Source organism: Gadus macrocephalus, chromosome 3 (assembly GCF_031168955.1).
Source record: "Gadus macrocephalus chromosome 3, ASM3116895v1".
In the NCBI taxonomy this organism is placed as follows: Eukaryota; Metazoa; Chordata; class Actinopteri; order Gadiformes; family Gadidae; genus Gadus; species Gadus macrocephalus.
Genome location: NC_082384.1, coordinates 13,509,396 through 13,535,837, shown reverse-complemented (window position 1 = coordinate 13,535,837; position 26,442 = coordinate 13,509,396). Strand labels below are relative to the sequence as shown.

General features: G+C 45.7%; 2 protein-coding genes across 3 annotated transcripts; both read left to right on the top strand.

The window, feature by feature from the left end:
- Window positions 1-4,528: 4,528 nt before the first annotated feature.
- On the top strand, window positions 4,529-12,177 carry LOC132454158 (E3 ubiquitin/ISG15 ligase TRIM25-like). 2 transcript variants are annotated; one of them, XM_060047369.1, is made up of 8 exons: window positions 4,529-5,308; window positions 5,980-6,075; window positions 7,022-7,102; window positions 7,484-7,639; window positions 8,090-8,249; window positions 8,645-8,683; window positions 10,137-10,211; window positions 10,873-12,177. In XM_060047369.1, the coding sequence occupies exons 1-8, from the start codon at window positions 4,691-4,693 to the stop codon at window positions 11,445-11,447; spliced, it is 1,800 nt and encodes a 599-aa protein (XP_059903352.1). In that variant the 5' UTR covers window positions 4,529-4,690; the 3' UTR covers window positions 11,448-12,177. The 2 variants fall into 2 exon arrangements, with proteins under 2 accessions (XP_059903352.1, XP_059903351.1); XM_060047368.1 differs by having other exon boundaries at window positions 10,134-10,211.
- Window positions 12,178-13,934: 1,757 nt separating this feature from the next.
- Window positions 13,935-26,436, top strand: man2b1 (mannosidase, alpha, class 2B, member 1). The gene is made up of 23 exons (XM_060047363.1): window positions 13,935-14,089; window positions 14,420-14,522; window positions 15,136-15,309; window positions 17,334-17,527; window positions 17,784-17,916; window positions 18,301-18,446; window positions 18,984-19,183; window positions 19,441-19,561; window positions 19,824-19,902; window positions 20,308-20,417; window positions 20,908-21,015; window positions 21,210-21,326; window positions 21,548-21,730; window positions 21,952-22,049; window positions 22,207-22,327; window positions 22,626-22,744; window positions 23,604-23,705; window positions 23,836-23,923; window positions 24,218-24,298; window positions 24,510-24,734; window positions 24,979-25,128; window positions 25,368-25,470; window positions 25,895-26,436. The coding sequence occupies exons 1-23, from the start codon at window positions 13,946-13,948 to the stop codon at window positions 25,987-25,989; spliced, it is 2,994 nt and encodes a 997-aa protein (XP_059903346.1). The 5' UTR covers window positions 13,935-13,945; the 3' UTR covers window positions 25,990-26,436.
- Window positions 26,437-26,442: the final 6 nt, after the last annotated feature.

The following is a 26,442-nucleotide window of genomic DNA, read 5'->3' as shown; positions in this document are numbered from 1 at the left end:
CAGGAGAATAGCAGGACTTACACATGTTTCTGAAAGCAGCTATTGTGAGCATCTGATTATACTATAAAATGAATCAATTTATGGGTAACAGGGGTAATTGTTCAATGGAAAGTGTAGTATACTATGGATGCAAATCAATTTCCTCATGCTATTATTCTACTATTGGTTAGTTTAAAATAATAATCATCATTGAGATTAAACATATCTTCAAGTGTCCTGGCCAAGACAGGCAGCAGTAGCCTATCGTCCCACATAGCATTCACACAAAACATAAGAGAAATAAAACAACTAAAATAGTACGCAGGGGGGAGAGGGAATATCAATATCGCAAGACATTTCGGGAGGCTGAAGGAGGAGAGTTATATTAAGTTTGAGCAACAAAGTCTAAAGACATTTCGGGAGGCTCAAGGAAGAGAGCAATATTACATATGAGCAAAAAAGTAGTCTTGTGGTGGACTCTATAGACATAATTCACCAATTATTTACATGTTTTCGTTCTGTGTTATAGGGACGCTGTCTCTTTAAGATCACGTGACTTGTGTGTTATAGGTAGCAAACACCCTTGCGGGGAGCCGATATTAGTCATGATCTGATCAGAAAGAGAATTGCCCAGCTTCACCTGGTGGACCATCTGACTTAGGAAGTCAAGGAGCCAGAGCTTCAGGCCTCCATCCAGTACAAAGTCGTCATGCAGCCTCTGAGCCAGGGTATTAGGGTGGATGGTGTTGAATGCAGAGAAGAATATAATTTTGATGTGTGTTTTTGGCGCTTCCAGGTGTGTGTAAACAAGATGCAGCAAAGTTAAAATAGCATCATCAACCCCACTGCTGGACTGATAAGCAAATTGTGGAGGGTCTAGTAGATGATCCTTAGTAAAATAATTTTTTTCACTTCCTTTCGAAGCATTTCATTACCAATAAAGTTAATGCTGTTGGGCGGTAGTGTATGTGCTGAGTCGGTTAAGGAATCTTGGGGATGCAGATAATAGTTGATGTTTTCCATAAAAGTGGAACAGTGCACTGATCAAGAGAGGACTGGGAAATATCTGTGCAAACTGGGGACAGTTGTTCAGCACAGAATTTTAACACATTGCATAGATGTTGTCTGGGCCGGGGCACTTGTGTGTTAACTCTCTTGAACATCACATATTGATAGACTGTGTGTGTGTGTATGCGGTGTGTATGTGTGTGTGTGTGTGTGTGTGTGTGAGCTGCAGGCTGCTTGGCACGTGCGCATTGACCAACTTGAGTAACTTGTGCTACAGGCCTGCTTAGTAAGATATGTGATTGGAAAAAAAAGCATACCAAAAGAGAATGTGTCACACTGACAACCATCCAAGGGTAACCCCGGCATGTATTTGACTATTTTTATGCTCAAAGAAGACCTTTCAGAGATTTAATATCGGTATGGGGTCACAGTGTCATGGTGTCTTGGTGTATGCCTTCAGGCGCACTGTGGGCAGATTCTGATTCAGGATTAGAGCAATGAGAATCAGAAAGAGCTTAGTTTCCAGGTAAATTCACACACACAAGGATTTTTTTTCTATTTTTCTAGCTACTGAAATTGCAGGTTCCCATCCCGGCTCTGGGGTTTCAACCCGTCACCTGGGAGACCAACCACACTCCCCTGCCTCTCATTTACAGGTAGACATCCTGATAGGAGGAGCTGTCCGTGTTCAGGTTGAGGATTGGTCCTCACCTGTATGGGGGAGGAGTCAGCGCATACCTATGGGAATCCGATTAAACACAAACAACAGTCAGGATAAAATACGGAAAACATCAAATAGACATGTACGTTTTGGAAGTGAGAAAGGTCTTCAGAAAGGTCAATACAGTTTGACCACACAGGTAAGAGGGGTTGAGGTTGCCTGCTCACCTGATCCCACAGAACACACTTCTAAACCACCTACACACTGTGTTTCCACTGAGTGCCCCTGTGAAGCGGTGTCAAGGAGGGGGAAAGAGAGAGAGAGAGAGGGAGAGAGAGAGGGACAGATTTTTTCATGTTACGTTATGTGATGATTTGGTCATCATACCTCACTTTCACACTTTTTTTTCAAATAGACATTGTCATCTTTCCTTTCGTTTAATTTAAAATCTGCTGTCCGTGTCATTTTTTTATTTCCATGCCAGTAAAACTCTTTAGAATTAACTTGAATTGATTTGTGTGAGAATTGGAGAGAGGAAGCGAGATGGAGAGAGATGAAGAGACAAAGAGAGAGACAAACACACACAGAGTGATACAGAGTGATATAATTAATTCACCTCAGACCCAATTCCCCATCTTTGTTAATTTGTTCTTTCTCAGCGGTCTCACCTTACATCCATCCCTCTCCCTCTCTTTCTTTCTGTCTTTCCTTCGCTTTCGCTCCCACCCACCAGCTGCCTTCATTCCTACCCCCTCCCCTGCCTCCTTTCCTCACGCCCAGCCTATGTGACTCTCTCTTCAAGGGCCCCACCCTCACCTTTACCAAGCCCCGCCAGGTCCCCCAGGTAAACCAGAGATGCCCCTGGGCACACCCTGTAGGAAAGACCCAGGATCGTGTTACGGCCTAACTGGAATGGCCTCCCTTCTCTAAAGCTGAGTTCCTCTGCATGCCCCAGCTATGAACAAAAAGCCCCTGCTTGAGTCCAGGGAGCAGACCTCCTTCTGGGGGGCTTTGTCCTCAGTCCTGCCTGCCCAGGGAGAGATAAGCTGAACTGGGCAGCACTCAAAGCTGGCTGGGCTGGGACTGGGAGGGAGGGCGCGTAAGTGGGGCTCTGCGGGGTGTGTGTGTGTGTGTGTGTGTGTGTGTGTGTGTGGTGTTGACTGTTTGATGATTATGGGTTACAGGAAAATCTTTTTGTATGTGTTTGTGTACGACGTGATAAAAATGAAGCATAACACCGACCTACTGTGTGTGCGTTCATGCTTGCGTGCGTGCGTGCATGCGTGTGTGTGTGTGTGTGTGCGTGTGCGTGTGTGTGAACATTAGAGAGCTGGAAAGAAAGGGAGATAGATGGAGATGGAGATGGATGATGACCAACTGCTGGACAGGTGTGTGAGCTAACCAAAACAAACATCGATGACATGGAGGCCTTGCCCAATGGGACATCATTTATTTGGCAACAAACATATGTGGCTATTATTAGCGTTAGTGTGCAATGGGTATTTACCTTACCCATTCTATACTCCCCTGGGGTTGCCCCTGGCAACAGAATGCCCGCTGGCACCGATGAGGTCATTGTCTGACCTCATTCTCAACTGTTTCTCTTTACGTTTATTTCCAGACACTCTGTCAGACATGTCTCAACATTTTAGATTGAGGTAAATTTAGAATTTGTTTTTGTATGTTGTACAATTTTATACCATAATAATGACATCAAAAGTTACCATTTAAAGTACTTGGTTCCAAGCTTCTATTATACTGATGCTTTTTGATAATAATAATAATAATAATAATAAAAATAATATTACAATATTTCACTCATGCTGTTTTCCAATTCTCAATCTAAACACTAATAAAATACAATAGTGATGATAACGGTGTTGGCGGTTCTCGTGAAGATTGACGTCCTCAGCGGTTCTGTCCCTTAGTCCACCATTAGAGATCGCCCTTGTTACCCTCACATCTTCACTAAACTGAGCATGCAATACAGTTACAGTCATTCACCTGTTCTCTGAGTAGGCTAGTTGTGTTTGTGTCCCCTTCGTTCGCTGAGAGGTTTTCATTTGGCATCAGTTTGTAAAACTTGGATTTGATCATGCTGGGTTAATGTTTGTCTATATTAGATACATGGAGGGGATGATGGTTGCAGAAAGCCTTCTCATCATAAACTGTCGATTGTTACTGCATGTGGTTAGGGGAGCCCAAACGCACGACACGGACGAGGGTTGATTCAATTCTAATGTAAGGACTCTGTTACATTATAATTGGTTTTACAATTTTAGATAGTCGTTTCAAAAGGTGTTTAAAAACGTTGGATATTCTTACATTACATCTGTGTTAAGAAATAGCAAAAAAAAAATAAAATAAAAGCATATCGAGAGATGCAGTCTGCATCTCTCGATACGCTGCCTGTACGTGTGTGTGTGTGTGTGTGTGTGTGTGTGTGTGTGTGTGTGTGTGTGTGTGTGTGTGTGTGTGTGTGTGTGTGTGTGTGTGTGTGTGTGTGTATGCTTTTATCAATCAAGATAAAAGCATCAAATCAAACTCAGATGTATATGCAAGGGATGTTCAAACAGTTAAAGAACATATAAAGATAAAGACAAAAAAAGGAAATACAAAAATAATGTTACCTACAGGATAGGAAATAACATATAATGTAAAAGTATGTTTGTTTCCATTTTTTCCATAAATCAAAACATGAAAACAAAGTAGGCTACCGCCATGCACATTTTTACTGGCCTGTAATATGTAGCATATGGACCACTGTTAATAGGGCATTTTAATTATTCTTACCTTACTACACTTCTTTTCACCCCTTCAAATACACACGCAGGACTTTAATTTTGAAAAGTAGTACTAAAGTCTAAACAGGAAGTGTGTTTTCAGAAGCCTTGCCCTGCTGCTGTCATATCACAAACCTGCTGGGTAGATAATTGAAGCGACAACAACAACAACAACACAGACTCATCAGGCTAATCATAACGGAAGACGTACCGGTTAACATTAAAGTCTGCTAGGCGCGGTTCTGCGCCCCGTTACAGAATGGCACAAGCTAACATTTCTGTAACGGAGAGTCAGTTCCGATGCCCGATCTGTCTGGAGGTGTTGAACGACCCAGTGTCCATTCCTTGCGGACACACCTACTGCATGCGCTGCATCAACAAGTACTGGGACCAAGTTGACGCGACCAGCCAGTTCAGCTGTCCGCAGTGCCGGGATGCATTCAGCCCGAGACCGGTGCTTCGGCGGAACACGGTGCTGGCCGAGCTAGTGGACAAACTCAAACTGAGCAGCGAAGCGTCTTTTCTTTCCACAGCGTCGCCCGACCATTACATGGGAGGGGTCGGGGACGTCGCCTGCGACTTTTGCCCGATCGATAGTAAACTGAAAGCGGTCAAGTCCTGCTTGGTGTGTCTGGCATCTTTCTGTGAGATGCACGTCCTGCCCCACCGGGAGGTCGGAACCCTACGGCGCCACAAGCTGGTGGCCGCGGTGGAGTGCCTGGCGGACCGGCTGTGTGCACAACACCGCCTCGGCCTGGAGCCCAGCGGAACCGGAGCGGACGGGGAGGTCGCGGAGGAGTGGACCGGGGACTGTCTGTTGTGCGAGGCTGACCACGAAGAGATCCACAACGTGGACGGACAGAGAGCCAGGAGACGGGTAAATTCTACTGCTCACCCACCTGTTGATTACATCTGTCTTAATAGGAATGGATACACGTTTCATATGGACTGTTTTATTGCAATACAGTACATCCTAAACACATACAAGTAAAAATATCCCGTTCCTTCTGTTTGATATTAACTTTTAATCTTTTTTTTCAATGTCTCAAGTTATCAAATGAGGTGGCGGTTTATTTGACAAATAATTATGTGTTACAAGATAGTCAGAGATTATAATTTTTTTTAATAACAAGCTGAACTTCAACCATTAGTCCTCCAGAACAACATTGTTGATGTTTGCCCCCCACCCCGCCCCCACATACCACACACCACACACAAGCACACACACAAGCACACGCACAAGCACACACACACAAACACACATGGCGCACCCAACATCTTTTATTGACTTATCTCTTGTAGTTTCAAGTTTCAGGAAATGCACTTAAAAGTCCCTCTTTCTCTATCTTTCTCCCTACATCTTTCCTCCTCTCCATCTCTCTCGCTCCTTACATCTCATCCCCTCTCCATCTCTCTCTACCTCTGTCCCTCTCTCAATCTCTCTCTCCATCTCTCTCTCTCTCTCTCTCTCTCTCTCTCTCTCTCTCTCTCTCTCTCTCTCTCTCTCTCTCTCTCTCTCTCTCTCTCTGTCTCTTCCCCCGTTCCCAGCTCCAGCTCCAGGAGAGTCACAGACTGCTCCAGGGGAGGACTCAGACTGCGGAGCGAGACCTGGAGGAGTTTCAGCAGAGTCTTGAGTCCTTCAAGGTGAGTCCAGTGATCAGGCTTCTGCCTAACCTGATCTGGAGTATTTGCAGGGACTTAAAAAATATTCTCGCAGGTGATTGGATGAAACATTTGTCGATTGGACTCATTGGCCCAAACTATTGTGGTTTGGCCAAAGCATCTCTAAGACATTGGTCTCTGCAAACGTCTCCTCCTGGTAGTCTTGTTGGCAAAACAAACCACACCCATTGCCTTTCATATCTTTCTCGCTCTCTCTTTCTCGTTGTTTACATGTAAACACACACATGGAGATAACTGTCAGTTGTAAATAATTGTTATTAAATTAGTGTTTTTTACGTTTGTTGCTGTAAGAATATTCCGCAGGGATGAGTATTGTTATTTAATCTGTTTTCTCTATACATTTGATTGGCTTGTGTGCCTTTATAGGCGGGACGGTGCAGAGAGAAAGGACAGTTGGTTGAAGAAGAGAGGGCATGCCACCAAATGGGATCTAATCTGTTGGACCCTTATCTAATAGGTCATTTCTAATAGAAACTAATCTAATGTACCAAATTAATTTGAGGTAATCTACATTTATCCAATGTCATGCAAAATAAAACAATCTAAATTGATCAATATTATCTAAAATAATTTAATATAATCTGTAATAATAGAATTGAATATCTAATCAAAAAAATTCTAATCGAATCAACTATAATCTCATATCCAACCGGACGTATTATTTTATCCTTTATAATCTACTCTAATTATAATCCAATATAATCCATTATAATGGAATTATAATCTGATACAATCCATTTTTTTGTGCTATAATAATATTCTGGTAAAAACGATTATAATCAAACCATAATCTGAGATCATCCATTGTCATCCACTCTAATTATTATCCATTCTAAACTTGAATGGTAATCTGATATGATCCATTCTTATCCAATCATCACGTGATCCAATCCCTTTATTATCTAAGGTCTCTGCGTCGGTGGTGGTGGAGGACAGCGATGCTCTGTTTGCTGACGTGGCCCTCCGCCTGGAAAAGATCAGGGCTGAGGTACAGTCCAATCTCTCCTCCCACATCCCAACCCTCCACTCCACTGCAGCCACAACTAACCACCAAACGTCTCTAGTTTGGTGGCTCAGTCTCTACCCATTCCAGCCATCCTCTCCACACACCACCAGCACCTTCACCACACTCATGTCATGTGTTTTGAAACTAAAGTATGGCAAGCTAATAGCTACTAACGTATGGCATATAGCTGGAGCGTGTGTCTGTGGGGCGGGGCCATTGTTTGTTTTTATGATTGTGTGTCTCATGTCTATGTGTGTATATGTCTCTGCGCGCGCGTGTGTGTGTGTGTGTGTGTGTGTGTGTGTGTGTGTGTGTGTGTGTGTGTGTGTGTGTGTGTGTGTGTGTGCGTGTGCACTGTGGCAGGTGCGTGCACGGCTGGAGGCCAAGGAGCGTGCGGTGGTGGGGCGGGCGGAGCGGGAGGTGGAGGCCCAGCAGAGAGAGGTGGAGGAGCTGAGGAGGAGAGAGGAGGAGATCAGCCTGCTGCTGGAGACCGACGACAACACCACACACTACCTGCAGGTCAGACGCACACACACACGCGCACACACACACACACACACACACACACACACACACACACACACACACACACACACACACACACACACACACACACACACACACACACACACACACACACACACACACACACACACACACACACACACAATTTAAGATACCAAGGCGGTGTGCCTAAAGAGGAGAAGGAGAATGATAATAGGTAGGAGAGTGAAGTTTCCAAAATTAAATTGGATGAGATTAGATTGGATGTGTGCACACGCACAGACAAAGCGGCACACTTCCTTCAGGTCAGCGAGGAGGCTCACACGGGCCGCCCTATACAGACAACCATGAACGTCAACATCAACTCACTCAAAAATATCCACACACACACACACACACAGACACAGGCAGACACACACACACACCTGTAAACCCCAATCTCGCGCCCCCGCCTCCCCTCCCCAGACGGCCTCCCTGCTGTGCCAGCCCCCCCCCAGCGGTCGTCGCTGCAGGACCCCCTCCCTCCCCATGGAGCCGTTCAGCACGGCCCGGAAGGCCCTCTGTCACTTCCGCTCCCGTATGGAGGAGGTGTCCAGCGAGGAGGTGGACAAGATCAGCAGCGCAAGTGAGGAGGAGGAGGAGGGAGGGAGGGAGAGAGGGAGGGAGGGAGGGAGGGAGAGAGGGAGGGAGGGAGGGAGGGAGGGAGAGAGGGAGGGAGGGAGGGAGGGAGGGAGAGAGGGAGGGAGGGAGGGAGGGAGGGAGGGCGGGAGGGAGAGAGGGAGGGAGGGAGGGAGGGAGGGAGGGAGGGAGGGAGGGAGGGAGAGAGGGAGGGAGGGCGGGAGGGAGGGAGGGAGATGTATAACCAATTGTTTAATCGTGTGTGAGAAGGATGGAGATGTCAAGAGCGACAGATTAGGAGCAGAATAATAAGAGATGAGGGAAACATGACACTGGACACGTGCCTGTGTTGAGGATGGTGATTATCTGGTGAAACGTGCGTGTGTTCTTCCCCTTTCGCAGTCAACGAGAACTGTGTCTCAGGAGGAGAATGTTTCAAAGGTAAGACACATACTGTTCATCCCCCTCTCTCTTTATCTCTATCTCTTTTCCTCTAAAGCTCTTTTTCTCTCTCCTTGCCCAATTCATTCCAATCTCCAAGAGCTTTGACGGCAAGGGAAATGTTACCAAAGCACACAAAAAGTGAACTAAGAAATAAAGTAGAATACAATAAAAACTGTAAAGACCTTTAGAGACCTTTATCAGAATATATACACGTACAAAATATACACATAAATAGGATAATACACATGCACACATAATACACATCTCCATAATCTCACATATCTTATCGTATCGAGTATCGTACAGAAATAAAATAAAGTAAAATACAGGGGACCAAACAACCGTACACGATAGGAAATAAAATGAATATATTAAAAAACACCTACAATATAAAATCCAAAATACAAAAGATATGGTGAAAGAACTACACTAAAAAGCAACAATGCAAGCAAATTATGCACACCAAAACACAGGGGCAGACACAGACGCCACTTTCTTGGGTATAGGTTAGGGCTGGGCGATTTATCGAATTTCAATCGTGATTTCCATTTTAGCGTCATACGATCACAAAACTAATATAATCGATTATTTTTTTTATTTTTTATTTTGAACAGCTGGATACATATCTCTACATTAGTTCAGGTTTGATAATTTTATTTTCGACCATTTTGTTGATCTTTTTGTGTTTTTGGGAGAGACAAAATTTCAAACTGAAAAATAATCGTTTGAATAATCCTGATTTCAATACTGACCCAAATAATCGTTATTGTGTTTTTTTTCCATAATCGAGCAGCCCTAGTATAGGTACATTTGGAAGCACATGCATACAGACTAAATGTCCATATACTAATCTAGGCTCCCCTCTTTTCTCTGTCTTCGATATCACATCTAGCTCCATCCTCTTTCCCTCCTCTCTTGGGTTGAGGGAACTGCTACTTGATCCAGGTTATTTCCTGTTCTATCCTCTACTAGTCCCCCCTGTCGCATTGTTCTGTTGTTCAGTTTAGTGTGCGAGCATTAGCTTTTCTCTAAAGTGACGTGCAGTGAATTTGGTGAATGCATGTCATTAAGGAGCAGGTAGTGTTTAGTGCACCTTGCTAAAGGGTACCTGCAGTTGAGGCTGTGGACTGGGGGAACCAAACCGGCAATATATTTTTGCTTAGAGTGAAACACTCGCCCCTGAACTCACCCTGCATACACCCCTTATATTGGTTAGTTGATTATTAGTTAGGTAATTAGTTTACTGCCTGTTTATCTCCCAGCTGTATTAAAGACATCTGGTTAATGTGTTTTCCTGAGTACACCTTCTTCACTACAGCATTATCCAGAACCTTCTACAATTACTACAATAACTATTTGCATCGTCTTGATTGTGATTTGATGACCCAGATGCAACGAAACGGCACCTGGAGTTCAGATTGAGTCATGGTGTGTGTGTCCCTCCCAGTAGCTCCAGTGCCGTTCCCCCTCTCATCTGTGTCCCTGCAGCCTTCAGACCACAGGATGAGAGCAGCCTTCCTCAGGTGTAGGTGTCCCCCACACACACACGCACACACACACACACACGCACACGCACACACACACACACACACACACACACACACACACACACACACACACACACACACACACACACACACACACACGCACACACGCGTGCGCGTGCGCCAGGTTAATCCTGGTGTCGTCACCTGCTGCTACTGACCTCTAACAAGTTGACACCTCCGCTCGGCGTCAATAATTCACATCACCCTACTCGGGATTACGTGTGTCCCATATCCTCTCTGTGTGTACTGTACCGTGCACTGTGCCTGTGTGTGTGTGACTCTGTCCTCGCTGTATGTTTCTCTGTCTGTCAGTCCTTGAGTTGTTTGAAGCTTGAGTGATTCTCAATTCTTCCATCAATAACAAGTAAAGTCTAAAGTCCCCGAGGGTTCAAAGGGTGAAATAATGATCAATATTTTGTGTGTCTGATTCCTCTCCCTCCACCCTCCACTCTCCCCTCCCTCCATCCCTCCAATCCCCACCCATTCGCCCACCCTCCCTCCACCTCCCCACCCCGTACCCATTCCTCCACCTATACCCTCCCCTCCCTCCACCTCCCCATTCTTCAACCTACACCCTCCCATCCCTCCATCTCTCCACTCCTTCACCATTCCTCCACCTCCGCCCTCCACCTCCTCCAGTCTCCTGCGGCCTCTCCCTGGACCCCGACACGGCCCACCCCACCCTGGTGCTGCTGGGGGGCCCGTCGGCGGGGGCCCACTGCGGGGAGGAGCCCCAGGCCTACCCCCTGCACCCCCAGCGCTTCGACTCGGTGGCCCAGGTGCTGTGCCGCGAGGGCCAGTTCTCGGGCGCCAGCTACTGGGAGGTGGAGTGGCGTGGCGGGGGCTGGGTGGACGTGGGCGTCACCTACCGCGGCATCGGCCGCAAGGGCGGCGGCAAGCCCTGCCTGCTGGGCCGCAACGAGCACTCGTGGCGCCTGCGCTGCACGCACACGGGCTACTCGGCGTGGCACGACAACCGCAAGACCACGGTGGCGTCGGCGCCGTGCCCGCGCGTGGCCGTGTTCCTGGAGCGCCACCGGGGGGCGCTGTCGTTCTACAGCGTGTCGGACGTGCTCACGCTGCTGCACACCTTTCAGGGGCCCTTCTCCCAGCCGCTGTACCCCGCCTTCCGCCTGGACCTGGACGCCACACTGGTCATACACCCAGCGCCCGGCGGCCCGGCCGCCGCCGCCGGCAAGGGCACGCCGCCGTAGCCCCGCCCCCCCCCCCCCCCCCCCCAGACGGGCTCGGCCATTCAGTTAGCTTTCTCTCTGTCTCTCTCTTTCTCTCCCTCTGTCCCTGTCTCTCTTTCACTGTTTCTGCCTCCCTATCTCTCTCTCTATCTCTGTCCCTCCGTCTCTATCTCTGTCTGTCTTCTACCAAAAGAGCTCATCTGGAACGAGGATTAACATTCATTTGTTATTTTACTGTTTCGCTGTGCTCTCTGCTCACCAAAGGAACGTAGCTCTATTATACACATGTTTACATGTGAATGGACACTAAACAGAGATATTGTTTCTATGCATGACAAACTATTATAAAAAAAGTATTTTTATTTATCAACATCGGGTCATTATGTAGGGATTTAGTGTGAAATTATATACCATAATGCACTTCAGGATAATCGTGTGATTCACATTTTTGTTTTATGTAGACCTATTAGTCATGTAAAAACTATTGAAAGTGATAGTGGATTCCTAGATAACATTCCGTAGTGTCCATTATATTGGTTTGACAATCCAAATGTAGGATTTTGGCGGTCTGATTCAGGAAGTAGTTCATCGTGTAAATTGTATTGTTTCATAAGGGCCCCCGTGTGCCTTTCTCAGATGTATCTTAAGTGCCTTCAACCAAATCAGAATCAGAGATGTTTGGTTCAGATATTTTGGACGACCCAAGAAGGCCTTAACCTTAAAGGCACCCAGTGCAACTTTATGTAAACATTCAATGAAAAATAAACATTCAATTTCTAGTCTTTTTTACACGTAGTAAGTTTCAATAACTCCATACCATTACATATCGACATTCAAGGAGCAAAGATGAGACGTCGTTGTGTGGTGAGAACTGATAGAAAATCGTAAACAACAACAATCGCCGGTGGGGAGAAGCCATTTTTCCATTGACTGCTTTATTTATTGTAGGTTACAAAAAATAAAGAAAATGGCGGCATTGTTGTTGTTATCGATTTTGTATCAGTTCTCACCACACAACGACGTCTCATCTTTGCTGCTTAAATGTCGGTATGTAATGGTATGGAGTTATTGAAACTTACTTCGTGTAAAAAAGACTAGAAATTGAATGTTTATTTTTAAGCCTCGAAAGTTGCACTGGGTGCCTTTAATAGCAACGTCTGAAACCTCAGTCCCCACTTCGCCTCGTCTCACATGTGCCCAACACTGCCCTCTAGCGTTGGAGTTTGACTTGCAACGATTAGTCGATTGATGGAAGATTCATAAAATCTTGTTTTGAAAATCGATTAATTGGCAGAAATAACATTTGCTATTTGATGTTAAAGAAATTCTAATATTTTTTCAATGAACATTATACAATCGATACTTTTGTTGGTTGCTTGTCAGATAAAGCAAGTACTTTGAAGCCATCATTTTGCACTAAGTAATCAATATGAAAATTGCAGTTTCAGCCTAATTGGGTACCATGTTGTAAATAAGTGCTTAAAACACAGCACATCAATCATAGCTTCAATGTATATTTTGTATGAATGTCCAGTTCATGATTATGTTCATAGTATGGGTTATGTTTATCAAAAGGAAACGTTTCTATGGGCTCGTGAAAAGTGCCCATTTGAGTAACAAAATATTACTGAATTTAAATTCTAATTTGGTCCTGACTTTACTACTGACCACTGCCTGTCGTAGATACATTGTCTTGAATGCCTTTTATCATGGATGACTATAGGCCTGATGGTAAAATAAAAAGTGTGTACAAATTGTGTTTTGTGTTTAAGAATAGGACAAATATTCCAGTGAACCGTTCCCCTCTGGTTCCTGGTGACTGTCTCACTGGACTATGATATCCCTGTATGTGATTGTTTGATTGGGGTGTCGGGGTACAGTTAGTTATCTTCATCCATTCCTAGCCAATAATCAGTAGGTCTACTTCAACACATGTCTTCAATTGCTCTGTTAGTTGGCTGGGACACTTATGTTAACATCATTCAATCTAGCAAGAATATCTTTGCCAAAAAGTTTGTTAATCCACAAACCAATAGGACTATTGATCGATCTCTGACATGCCATACTAATAGACTATGTTTATTTTGTATTGATCATGTGACCAATGTAGCGGACTGTACATTCCTTGACCTTGATGACCCAAAAGTAACACAAATAAACAGTTTAAACAGTCGGTTGTCATTCGTTTACTCAACCACTGAACAACTCGCACTACTGTGCCTTTTATCACGATATGGATGACTGTTCGTGGGCTATTGATAAACCGGTACAATTTAATAATTATATCACTTACATGTAATGTATTGCTAATATTGATTTTACGTTTCTCTAAATTTACTTATGCTGGTTTGAGTGGTGTGCAGAAAGAACATTTTAAATATTGAAAAATATGTATGGATTGAAAAAATATATACTTGAAAGATGTCATTAATTTGCGGACATTGAAGTATTTCAAAAGTATTGCCTGCCACCGTGGATTGGCAGGTTTGTTGTCACGTGACCCTGCTCGACATCAACACATGTCACATGATCGCTGCCTTTATTCCAACATGGCGGCCCTGTCGCCTGTGCTGGTGCTGACATATCTCTCCTACTTTCACTCTGCAGTTTTAAGCTTCCCCCTCGATCAGCAGTCCCACGACACCTCCTCCTGCGGATACAAGGTAAGTGAAAAAGCAATGCTTATCTATTTTTGGGTTTACAGTATTTGGAAAACGGCAGTGTCTCTACTGTTATATCGCTGCTATTGGAAAGTTCAACTCCCGTTTCACAGTGCTGACTTTTGTTATTGCTGTTGGTGAAGTGCTGACTGCAACCTCAGGAGCATGCACACAAAGATGATAGCCACAGAAGGGACAAAATCTGCTTGCTTTCGCACTAAAATGTGCTTTTACAGCAGTAATCAGCAGTCTGTACACTGCTCAACTATTGTATACTCATCTCTCAATGTGTGTGTGTATTTGTGTGCGTGTATATCTGTGTTTGTGTGGTAGTCATGCCACGCGACAGTGCCCAACATGCTCAATGTCCACCTGGTGCCACACACCCACGATGACGTGGGCTGGCTGAAGACTGTTGACCAGTACTTCTATGGAGGTCAGTCTCCCTGATTAGGCTGTTTTTATTCTGGTCACAGGATATCACACCTCTTCCTTTTCAGCGAGCAGAAAACTTTCACTTCCACTTCCTTTACTGTGATATGATCTCTTACTTGACAACTTGCTGTGTCCACAAAACCACACACTAAAATAACCCCATAATCACATTTGAGGCGTTTTTGACTTGGCAATACATAGTGCTGACAAACAGCTTTCATGCTCAATGTTAAGCAGCCATTAAAGAAGCAGGCATTGGGATTGAATATTCACTTTTAAAATATGCAATTTATAACTTGAATGCTTTATCTGGACCTTTCAAGTTGTAACATGTATCAGTAATCACAAGCTTTTACTGCCAACATTCTCAAGCTGACTGTTGTGTCATGTGAAGGACTCGTAAATGAGCTTGTGAAGGACTCGTAAATGAGCTTGTGAACGTTTCCTCTTTTAATCGGTGTTCCCTCTGATGACTGTAAACCGATATCTGCTCTTCAACTGTGTGTGTGTGTGTGTGTGTGTGTGTGTGTGTGTGTGTGTGTGTGTGTGTGTGTGTGTGTGTGTGTGTGTGTGTGTGTGTGTGTGTGTGTGTGTGTGTGTGTGTGTGTGTGCAGGTCGTAATGACATCCAGCATGCGGGGGTCCAGTACATCCTGGACTCTGTGGTGGGGCAGCTGCTGCAGAACCCTGAGCGCCGCTTCATCTACGTGGAGACGGCCTTCTTCTACCGCTGGTGGAAGAACCAGCCGCCCAGCATGCAGAAGGCAGTCAGACAGCTTGTTGACCAAGGTCTGCTCGTCAGTCAGTCACTCACTCACAGTCTCCCATTCAGTCTCTCACTCTTGAATGAAAAATGTTGATCTAAAAAAGTTATTGTCTCAGACTTCAATATAACAGAATAATACTTTTTAACATTGTTAAACAACATAACATTCATCCAAAAATTAGAACAAGAAAAACGTATGCAAAAATTTACTGTGGGCTTTTGGATAAGTCTCTCTATCATACTCACACTCTTATGCATTCATGCGGTGGTTTGATACAATGAGGTAGCACCTTAGATGAGAGGTCGGCCTGCGTCTCTCCAAGAGCTCCGCAAGGAGAAGTCCAAAGCATGGGCAAGGACTTCTTATACAGTTGTCAGGTCTCAGGAAGCTGAGAACAGCTCAGCTCCACAATGAAACTAAAGCATTGGTTAACCAGATGATAGTCAAAATAGATGGAAACCCTCTTGTGTGTATCAGAGGGAGACATAGCCGTGCTTTCTGAGTTGGAGCCAGCCCCAGGGGGTCAAGGCAATGGCACATACCAATAAATGTTAGACACACTGTTAGGGAAACAGAGTGTGATAATGACATTTTCTCATAATAGGACTATCCAAGAGTCATTAGCATAGTATACATAACAAGGTTAAGAATAAGGCAATATGCACCATGCACACACAAACTGAAAGCTCAACACTTTAATTTCTCAAAGTCCAAAACGGTAAAATCCACTGGTCAATTGATGTGCCGTCTAGTTGCGTAGTCTAGCTTTACATTAAGTCATTTCATGAAAGGCTGTGGTCAGCCATATTGGTATTTTGATCGAATTTTGACACCATAGAATAAGCACCTAGCGGAACCGGTTATTTAAGGTCGATCTGATCACTCCCCAATGTTTCCACTTCCTCAACCACTGGTACAACCACACTGTGCAACGACAAGATACGTCGTACTCGATTAGTCCCATGGGAAATACAGGACTCAAACAGTAGTACAGTAGTATGTGAAATGTATCTATTTATTTCATTGAATGATATTAGTTAAGCCCTTTCTCACAGGTAAAGTCTAAAACAAACATTTTTTTCAAAAACCGTTGAGGTCGACATTATTGGAGGTATATACTACATGAATAAAACTTATGTGATCGACCATTATACACAAGTGTCTAAAGTGGCCACTGAGTATATTTAACATTTTTCATAGAAATAATAGAAAGCAATGCAACAAAACGCTCTCCTTGAATTTAATAGTGCCCTGAAGGCATTTGCTGCGTTTAATTGACTCCTGCTACAGCACACGCGGCAGCCGTTAAAAAAGTGCTAAACTTTACAAGTTCCTTCCCATGGCACCTCGTTACTGTACTGGAGCATGTGATGTCACAACCCCTTCGACCAATCACCTCGCTTTATGGCTTGGCAGCTGCTCAGTAGGTGATGAATGGTTCCAAGTTGGATCCCGGTTGTCCTTGAGCAATTGCACCAGACCCTGCGGTGAATGAGTGAATGCAAGGGTGTACAGTATGAATGAGTGATTTAATGTACTTTGGAGTGCGAGAATGTGAGACTTGAAATCTGTCTCTCTCCCCCTAAGCTCTCTGTCTCTCGCTCTTCCTCATCCACTCACTCTCTTTGAAGAGTCTCTCTCGGTTAAATTACAATCAAAAGAGCTTTATACGCATGTAAAACAAACATTTTAATCTGAAACAATGGAAAAATAAACAATGTCGACTTGGAAACAAACAAGTCGACATTGTTTGTCGACTTGTTAATCCACCTAGTTGGATTAACTAGGTGGAGAGATTATATCTCAACACTGGCCTGGGAACGCCTCGGGATCCCCCCGTCAGAGCTGGTCAATGTGGCCCGGGAAAGGGAAGTCTGGGGCCCCCTGCTTGAGCTGCTCCCCCCGCGACCCGACCCCGGATAAGCGGATGACGATGAGGATGAGGATGAGGAGGAGGACTTGGAAAGTGTAATATGAAATGAATTGGAATATAACATAGTAATATAACACCAAAGCGCTCTCTCTCTCTCCCTCTCCCTCTCCCAGGCCGGCTGGAGTTTGTGAATGGCGGGTGGTGTATGAGTGATGAGGCCACCACCCACTACAGTGCCGTCATCGACCAGATGACCCTCGGCCTGCGCTTCCTCAATGACACCTTCGGGCCGTGTGGACGCCCCCGCGTAGCCTGGCACATCGACCCCTTCGGACACGCCCGCGAGCACGCCTCCATGTTCGCTCAGGTGGGCGGGGCGGCCTGGGGGGGGGTCTGCCACCACAGTGGCAGTGCGCCCTGGGATTTAAGGATTGATTAATCAAAAAAGGGCAGACATCTTCTATCGTCTAGTTAGGTTCAAACAAAAGTAGAGATTAATAATAGACTATAAAATAAATACAATATCAAATAGAATAGAAATTCAAATCGTGTGTGTGATATCAGATTACCATGTTGTGCTTTGGTAGTAGGATGATTCCCTGCTCCTGTGTGTTTGGTTCCAGATGGGCTACGATGGCTTCTTCTTCGGTCGGCTGGACTACCAGGACCGGAACAACCGGATCAGGACCCTGGAGCAGGAGCTGCTGTGGAGGGCCTCTGAGAGCCTCGAGCCTCCATATGCAGACCTCTTCACTGGTACACAAACGCAACTAGGCAAAACACACACACACTCAGTGCCGGCTGCCACTAATACCACCATCATCATCATAGCAGACCTCTCCTCCTGGCATTACTCATAAGATTGAATTGCTCCTTCATGGCCTGTATCCATAAAGTTCTCTGTAATTAGATTTGGACAGAAGCATTAACAAGCTAATTGCATAATGGGCAACTAGTTCGTACTTTTGGAGTCGGTTCTTGTAGTGAATTCAGACAAAGGTGTACATGGGTGTTACTTAGAAGTGCCTCTTGCACAAGGCTGGCTACAGGTTAGCCTGTGGACATTTGGGGATCCCACCCGATACCGTACCTTTTTGTGTGTGTGTGTGAACCGGTTCCCGTGGTCTTGGGTGTCTCCAGGTATCTTACCCAACGGCTACAACCCACCGAAGGGCTTCTGCTGGGACCAGTCCTGTGACGACGCCCCCATCATGGACGACCCAGACCTGGAGGACTACAACGTCGACGACGTCGTACAACGCTTCGCGGCGGCAGCCAACAGTCAGGTCAGGCAGACACACTCACTGACTCACTCACTCACTCACTCACTCTCAAACACACACAGTTTAGATTGTTAGCTCTCTCAGTAAAACCGATGTGTACTATTTTGTGATCATGTGAGTCATTCATATATGTGATTGAGGGGGAGGGGGGGGGGGGGGGGGGGGAGGTGTTATGGCTTAGTTCACAACAAAAATCAGGGAAGATGCATAAATGTATGAATCATAAGAAAATGCATCTGAAACGTAGAAAACGGATTTGTTCAATTATACGAAATGAAACAAAAACAAACAGTTGATCAAGTATCCTGTTGGCCTCTTCCTGCCGTGTTGTGCCTACATGTGTCTAATTCGAAAGAGGTCACCTGACCGGGGGCCGACCCCACTTCCTGTTAGCCGTGCCGCTGTCCACTGCGTGGCGCAATGTCTAGTACATTCCCCCAAAATGTAATATTGGCTCTATGGAGGAGCAGGTTAGGACCTTGTGCTCTTGGTAGTCTACGGCAAACTGCTGATGTCTATATCCCCTCCCCCCCCCGCCAGGCCAAGGCGTACAAGACCAAGCACATCATCATGACCATGGGCTCGGACTTCCAGTACGAGAACGCCAACCTGTGGTACAAGAACCTGGACAAGCTGATCCGCTACGTCAACGCGCGGCAGGCCAACGGCAGCCAGATCAACGCGCTCTACTCCACCCCCTCCTGCTACCTGCAGGAGCTGCACCGCGCCAACCTCACCTGGTAGGATGCACGTCCCCTACTCCGACCCTAGCCCCGCCCCCTGACCTGGGAGGAGAAACACTGCCCCTAACCCGACCCTAGCCCCGCCCCCTCAACTGGTAGAAGGGGAAGAAAAATAGGAAACAATTGCAGATGTACAACAAATGCGTAATACAGTATGAATATGAATAAGATGTGCTTGGTGAAGTTAACAAAAAGGTATCCCATTAAACCCCCATTGCTCTACCAACCATCCTCCTATATCCCCCCCCCACCAGGACGCTGAAGACAGACGACTTCTTCCCATACGCCGACGACGCCCACAACTTCTGGACGGGGTACTTCACCAGCCGCCCCGCCCTCAAGCGCTACGAGAGGGTCAGCAACGGCCGTCTGCAGGTAGCCCCCCCCCCCCCCCCCCACCCCCCAGTGTCTTAGTATCAAGTCTTTCCTTCCCACATCCATTCACCCACTCTTTCGATACATTCATGCATTCATCTTTTGCATGAACTTTTGCTGTGTGTACTGAGTGGTAGTAAGATAAAAATGTATTTGTGCTGTTACAGCAGGTATCAGCACTTAGTACACTGCAAGTCGTGTGGATATACTAATCTGTGTGTGTGTGTGTGTGTGTGCGCGTGTGTGTGTGTGTGTTTGTTAGACTTGTAACCAGCTGGAGGTGCTCGGGGGGCCGTCCTCCAGGAAGGGGCCCTTCGGGGCCGGAGACAGCGAGACCCTGAGTAGGATACACAATTCTAAATCCTTATCTCTTTCCACCCTCTTTTCCTCCATCTCTCCCTTTCTCTCGGTCCGTTACCCTCTTATTGCCCTCTCTTTCTCCCGCCATCACTCCCTCCTGTAATGATGTTTCCCTGCAGCCAGGGGGCGCTAATCTGTTGGACCCTCCTCAGGTTGCTGAAGGAAATGTGTTTAAAAAAGAATGATGCAAATGGATTATCATCCCTTACTGGTATTTTCCGAACAAATGAGTCCTTCAGTGATTAAATAATAAAGCATTTTACGAGTTATACAATTGTACAATAATTAGACATTATATGAGGATTTGTATACCTAGTCTGAGCCTAATAGGAGGAACGGCTGTGTAAATTGCTCCTGAAGGCGGTACCGTTGTTTGTGATTGGCAGGAGAGGCGATGGCAGTGGCCCAGCATCACGATGCTGTGTCTGGGACAGAGAAGCAGCATGTTGCCAACGACTATGCCAGGAGGCTCGCCAATGGCTGGCAGCACTGTCAGGTACTGTATTCCCACCTCCAGCACGAGGTGTGTGTGTGACTATACATTGGTATATAAAATGCATTTTTATCATAATTAGTCTCTGTTCAAGTTTTGAAGTAAAGACATAAGTATTAAACTGTTTTAGTTTTGAAACTACCTTTTCCATAAGAAAGACATCATCTTTGTTGGTTTGGTATCGCTCCCTGCATATATTTTAAATGTATATTGGTTCACACAACTGCAATTTTCCACCTCCTGTTCAACTTTTTTTATAGATATATTTTACTATTTCACTTCAACGTTACCGCCTAGTGATGTATAAACCAAGAAGGATTAACCAATGTTTATGCAACAACAACCATAACACAAAAAACCTCCATCTCTCAATGGAAGGTTGTCTCATTATCAAGATTCAGAATGTTCAGTACGCTGTAAAACGATGTACCGATCCATAAGATGAGTGACGGGTGTTTATTGCTGTATGGCTGACGGCTGGTGTCTCTGTCAGGTGGTGGTCAGTAACTCTCTGGCTGCACTCAGCGGATCGTCTGCGGGTCGTATTTACTGTGACAACCTCAACGTCAGCGCTTGTCCTCTCACTGAGGCCAGCAAGAAGGTGACGCGCATCCAAGCACACTCATGCACACACGCACGCGCGCACAGGTGGCATGCACGGACACACAAGCAGAAACAACAACACAATCCAATACATAAGGAGACGCACATCTGCGATGGAATATTCGATTCTTTCCATCTTATTCTATTTTCGGTTGTGTTATCTCGTTCTCTGTGCCTGTCTCTCTCTCTCAGTTCTCTGTGAATGTCTACAACTCCCTCGCTCGCCCAGTGGTGTGGCCGGTCAGACTTCCAGTCAACGCCTCGGCGTACACCGTGTTGGACGCCACCGGTACACCGGTAGACTGCCAGGTCAGTGTGTGTGTGTTTCAGACCACAGCTTGTTAATTATCTGCCAACATATGCTCGTTATCGCTGTCTACAGATGGCCCTGAAATAGAAAACAACCAATGCTTTGTGCAATTTAGTTAAAAGGAAAGATGAAAAAAAAATCAAACCTATGGAAGCAAATCATAGTATAGGACAGCCAAGAAATGATCTTCAATGCACCCCTAATGTTGATAATCTGGCAGGTGGTCCCCATGTCCAAAGCCACCCAGCAGGTGAGGAAGGATCGGGGGTATGCGGTCAACGAGCTGGTGTTCCAGGCCCAGGCCCCTCCGCTGGGCTACAGCACCTACTCCGTGTCCGTGCTTCAGAATGGGCCTCCTTCGGCCTCCGCGAAATCTGGGCCTCCAGCAGCCATCCAAAACAAGGTCAGCCTGCCTCCTTATCTTCAAAATTGTAATAACATCTAAAAAAAAATTAAAAAAAAATGCATAATCATAAAGTGAAAGGAAAAGCTAAGCTGTAAAAACAAAAATCTGGATAGAAGAATATTTTTTTAATTGTGTGTGTGTGTGTGCGTGTGTGTGCGTGTGCGTGTGTGTGCGTGTGTGTGTGTGTGTGTGTGTGTGTGTGTGTGTGTGTGTGTCAGTTTGTTCGAGCAACCTTTGACCCTGCCACAGGCCTACTGGACAGCCTCACCAACCTGGAGACCCAGCAGACCATAAAGCTGACCCAGAACTTCTACTGGTCAGTACCTCTCTGCTGAATATATTTCTAATATACAAGTGTATGTAAACCGGTATATCAGCCAACTGTGTTTCTGTCTTTAAAGTTCAATAATCACAAAGCACGGGTTCTTTGTTAGATAGTGTCCAAAAGGATCAACTCTGTCCGTCTGTCTCAGGTACAACGCCAGTGATGGTAAAAGCTCCATCAGCCACCAGGCCTCTGGCGCCTACATCTTCAGACCAAACTCCTCCTCGCCCTTCATTATAAGCTGCATGGCTGAGACTGAGAGCATCCAGGTGGAGCTCCATAACACCACAACAACCAAGCTGTCCTCCACCTCCTAAACTTGCATCACTCAATCCCATTGACTTCCACTCAAACAAACATTTAGACACATTAAACATCTACAATTAAAAATAAGTGAAATATATAGTTCCTTCCTATTTCCCTTTTTTAAATTTGTTTATCTCTCTCTACCTTTAATCCCCGCAACTCTTCATCTTTCTCCCCCTCTCTCTTTTTCTCCATCTCTTTCATGATCTCTTTCTCTCTCTCTCCCCCTCCCTCCCTCGGCCCCTCTCTCTCCTTCCCCAGACACCGGAGCTTCAGGAGGTGAGGCAGCAGTTTGGACCATGGGTTTCTCAGGTGATCCGTCTCCATAGCAACAGCAAGGCCTTGGAAATGGAATGGACAGTTGGACCCGTGCCCATAGCGTGAGTCACTGCTGGCGGTGGGCGGGGCTAATGGCTTTTCAATCGGGGCGGAGCTATCGATCTCCGCTTACGTTCGAAAACAAAGACTTGGTTGAAGGACGTACAAATAGTTAGTTTTTGTTAAGAACTGTTACTATAAAGTTGTGCTCTTGGGGCTGGATGAGATGCAGTTGGCTGAATTCTAAAAGGTATCAATAGTGAGAGCATTGAGCTGCTAAACGGGCGGGGTTCATTACATACCTGGATGATGGGTAATCTAGGTAAGTTGTGCTTGGTAATAGTAGTTAAGTGTAGAAAGTTAGTTCCTTGGTTAGACATCCAACATTTTTGATGGATGTTTTGAATGATGGTGAAAATAGCCCCATCCCTTGTTACATTGATCATATGACAGAACCACCGTCTCTGCAGAGAACAATCTGGTAGGAAGCAGTCCTTGCAGGAGTTTCACTTTTATTAGAAGTTTAGACCCGCACACATGAGCGCACACACACACAAACACACCTACTGTTATGTAAGCATGCGTGTCTTGTGAAGAGGGTCAGGTGTGTAGAGACAAAACACTCCCACACACTGCTGTTGTGTCTAAAGAATTCCTCTAGTCGCACACCATAACTTTCTTTTCCGCTCGACGGATCTATAGAAGGACAGATATAAGGATAGAAAGCACATGTTTTTACAATCTTTCATTCTAGTTATCCATGGCGACCTGTGCAATTCAACCTGCATATTGTCATGCACGCAATCACAAAACTGATATCGGATCACTCTGATCACTCATATTTGGAATCTCCGTCCCTGTCATGATTGATCATGATCAATAACCGTTACTAATGTATCCGTAACCCCCATGGCTCCCCAGGGACGGCCTGGGGAAGGAGGTGATCACCCGTCTGGACAGCAGCATCGCCTCCTCCGGGGTCTTCTACACGGACTCCAACGGCCGAGAGGTCCTCAAGAGGAAGTGAGTGGTCGTCCACCAAGGTGCCCGAGCCGCCACGCTACCGTTCACCAGCCCTTAGTCGTTTAGCTGGAGCTTTTCTCGACTCTTTAGTCTTTTAGCAAACGCTTGAGGTAACTTCCTGGTCCCACAGGAAGGACTTCCGGCCCACTTGGGACCTGTTGCAGACGGAGCCGGTGGCTGGGAACTACTACCCCATCAACTCCAGGGCCTACATCAAGGTGCCTGCTCGCCCCCCCCACACAAACACACACCAATGCTGTAAAACACCTGTTTAACATTTAAAAACCCTGTTTCCATTCTTATCACTGAAACACATTGCTTAAAAACCGTGCTTGAAAGTTGAACAATTAAGTGAGTGTTTCTGTCGTAGCAGCATTCTTTAACGTGTGTGTGTGTGTGTGTGTGTGTGTGTGTGTGTGTGTGTGTGTGTGTGTGTGTGTGTGTGTGTGTGTGTGTGTGTGTGTGTGTGTGTGTGTGTGTGTGTGTGTGTGTGTGTGTGTGTGTGTGTGTAGGATGATAAAGACCAGCTGACTGTAGTGACAGACCGCTCTCAGGGTGGAAGCAGCATCCACGATGGATCTCTGGAGATCATGGTAACTAACACACAGACACCCCTGCCTACCTGTCTGACTTTGTTTCCAGGTGTGTTTGTGTGCAAACAACTTGGACGAACATGCAAATGCTCACATAAACACACACATAACCGCGCCAATACAGGCGCGCCTTTTTGTGGCGTTCGCATTTGTGTGAGTGCAAAACTATTCACACAAACTAACTCCGCCTCCACTCTCCCCCACCCCCCAGCTCCACCGGCGGTTGCTCCATGACGACTGGCGCGGCGTCGGCGAACCCCTCAACGAGATGTCCGGGGTGTTCCCGCTGGGCCTGGTGGTCCGAGGCCGCCTCCTCCTCTCCCTGACTCCGCCCGCCCTCGCGGCCGACGCCCACCGGCCCCTGGCCCAGGAGAACGTGCTGCAGCCCCTGCTGTCCTTCACCGAGGGGGGAGCCCCGCCTGGATCTCTGCTGGAGGTGTGTGCCCTTGTGGGGGTGGGGGTGGGGGTGGGGGTGGGGGGGTTCTCTAGGCTATCTGTGCTTTAGTTGAATCCTGTTGGTCCCTCTAGTAAAATATCTCCTTCTGTTTGTAGTTGACAATGGATTTAAATAGAAAATGTACATTTAAATACTAGTTGGATTGCCTAAAATGTTATTATAAACCCAGGACTGTGCATGAAACCATTTAAAGTGTTTCTAAGCCCTCCAATTGGTGTTCTAGTTCTCAGGTCTCCAGGCTGCACTGCCCCCTGCAGTCCACCTATTGACACTGAGCCAGTGGGGGCAGGACTCCCTGCTGATCAGACTGGAGCACCAGTTCCAGACCAAGGAGAGCAAGGAGCACTCAGTACCCTTTACTGTTAACCTGCAGGTATATACACAGTACACACACATCTGTACCTGGGAACCTCTAGGCACACACATTGACACCCTCTCTTTCCCCGTCAGTCTATTATTAATTTATTTATGGTTTATTTGATAGGGAAAGATAGTGTACGTAGACCAACTGATAACAGCTATCCAATGCAAGGATCATAGTGCTTAAAGCGGTTGCTAATTTGCAACATCTGCCCCTAGTATTAATCTCTATCAATGTCTTTCTCACTGTAGAAATTATTCTCCACGCTGAAAGTGGTGGGAGTGTCCGAGCTGAACCTGTCAGCCAATCAGTGGATAGATGAGATGAAACGTCTGGACTGGAGGCCAAAGATGGGTATGTAACACACTGTGGATATTACATAAACATTAAATAACTCGGGCTGACTATTTTGTATTTGTTATAAAGCAGGCGCTAGTGTTTGTTTCCCTATGCTGCTGGAAGTCAAGTTCTCCTTGTTTACTGTAATAATAATGAATAGAAAATAGAGATTGAGAAATGTTCAGTGTACCGAACCGTTTTACCTAGAAATAGCTACCGTAGAATACGATGTTAATGCATTTCATCTTTAGAGCCCTTCTTTTTAGCGAGGCATTGGAACACTTTTGATGCAGAATCTGCATATTTAGTCTCCTGGAAGCTTCTCTTCAACTTACCATAAAAAAAACAAATGTATCATAGTAAGACACATTTGTAATAATGTTAGTATAACAACATTCTATATCAATGTAATTAACTGTTTTCATGGGTTGGATCACAGCCGCGAAGCCCCTGGGAGACCCCTCTATGTGGGAGGTAATCCTGACCCCCATGCAGATCCGGACCTTCATCCTCAGAGTCGCACCCCGCCGATAGCTGACGATGCATGACCTGCCAATCACCACTGCCTTTTAGATAAACATTGAGTCAAATCAACCTGCTAGGGTGATTTGACAGTCCATCACTATGTGTAGGATCCCTGATGAGATCCGTGACATTTCTATGAAATCACTTTTTTACGTTATCAATGATATGTAGAGGGAGATCAAGTTTGATTATGTTCCTGTTGCACTGAAATCTGAACACTTGACTGGTAACTTGTAAATATCTCTTGTTCTCGTAAACCAAAAAGGAACATTAACTTGGAATGAATATTCAAATCATGTCATTTTGTCCATAGAAGTGTTCAGAGAAACACTCAGACAGACAACCTTATCAGTATTTCAATGCCAACACAGTGTGACCAAATGCTGTAGGATCATCTCATCCATCATATGTACCTAATATATACATCATTTACGATTTTAAATCAACATGACTGAATATATC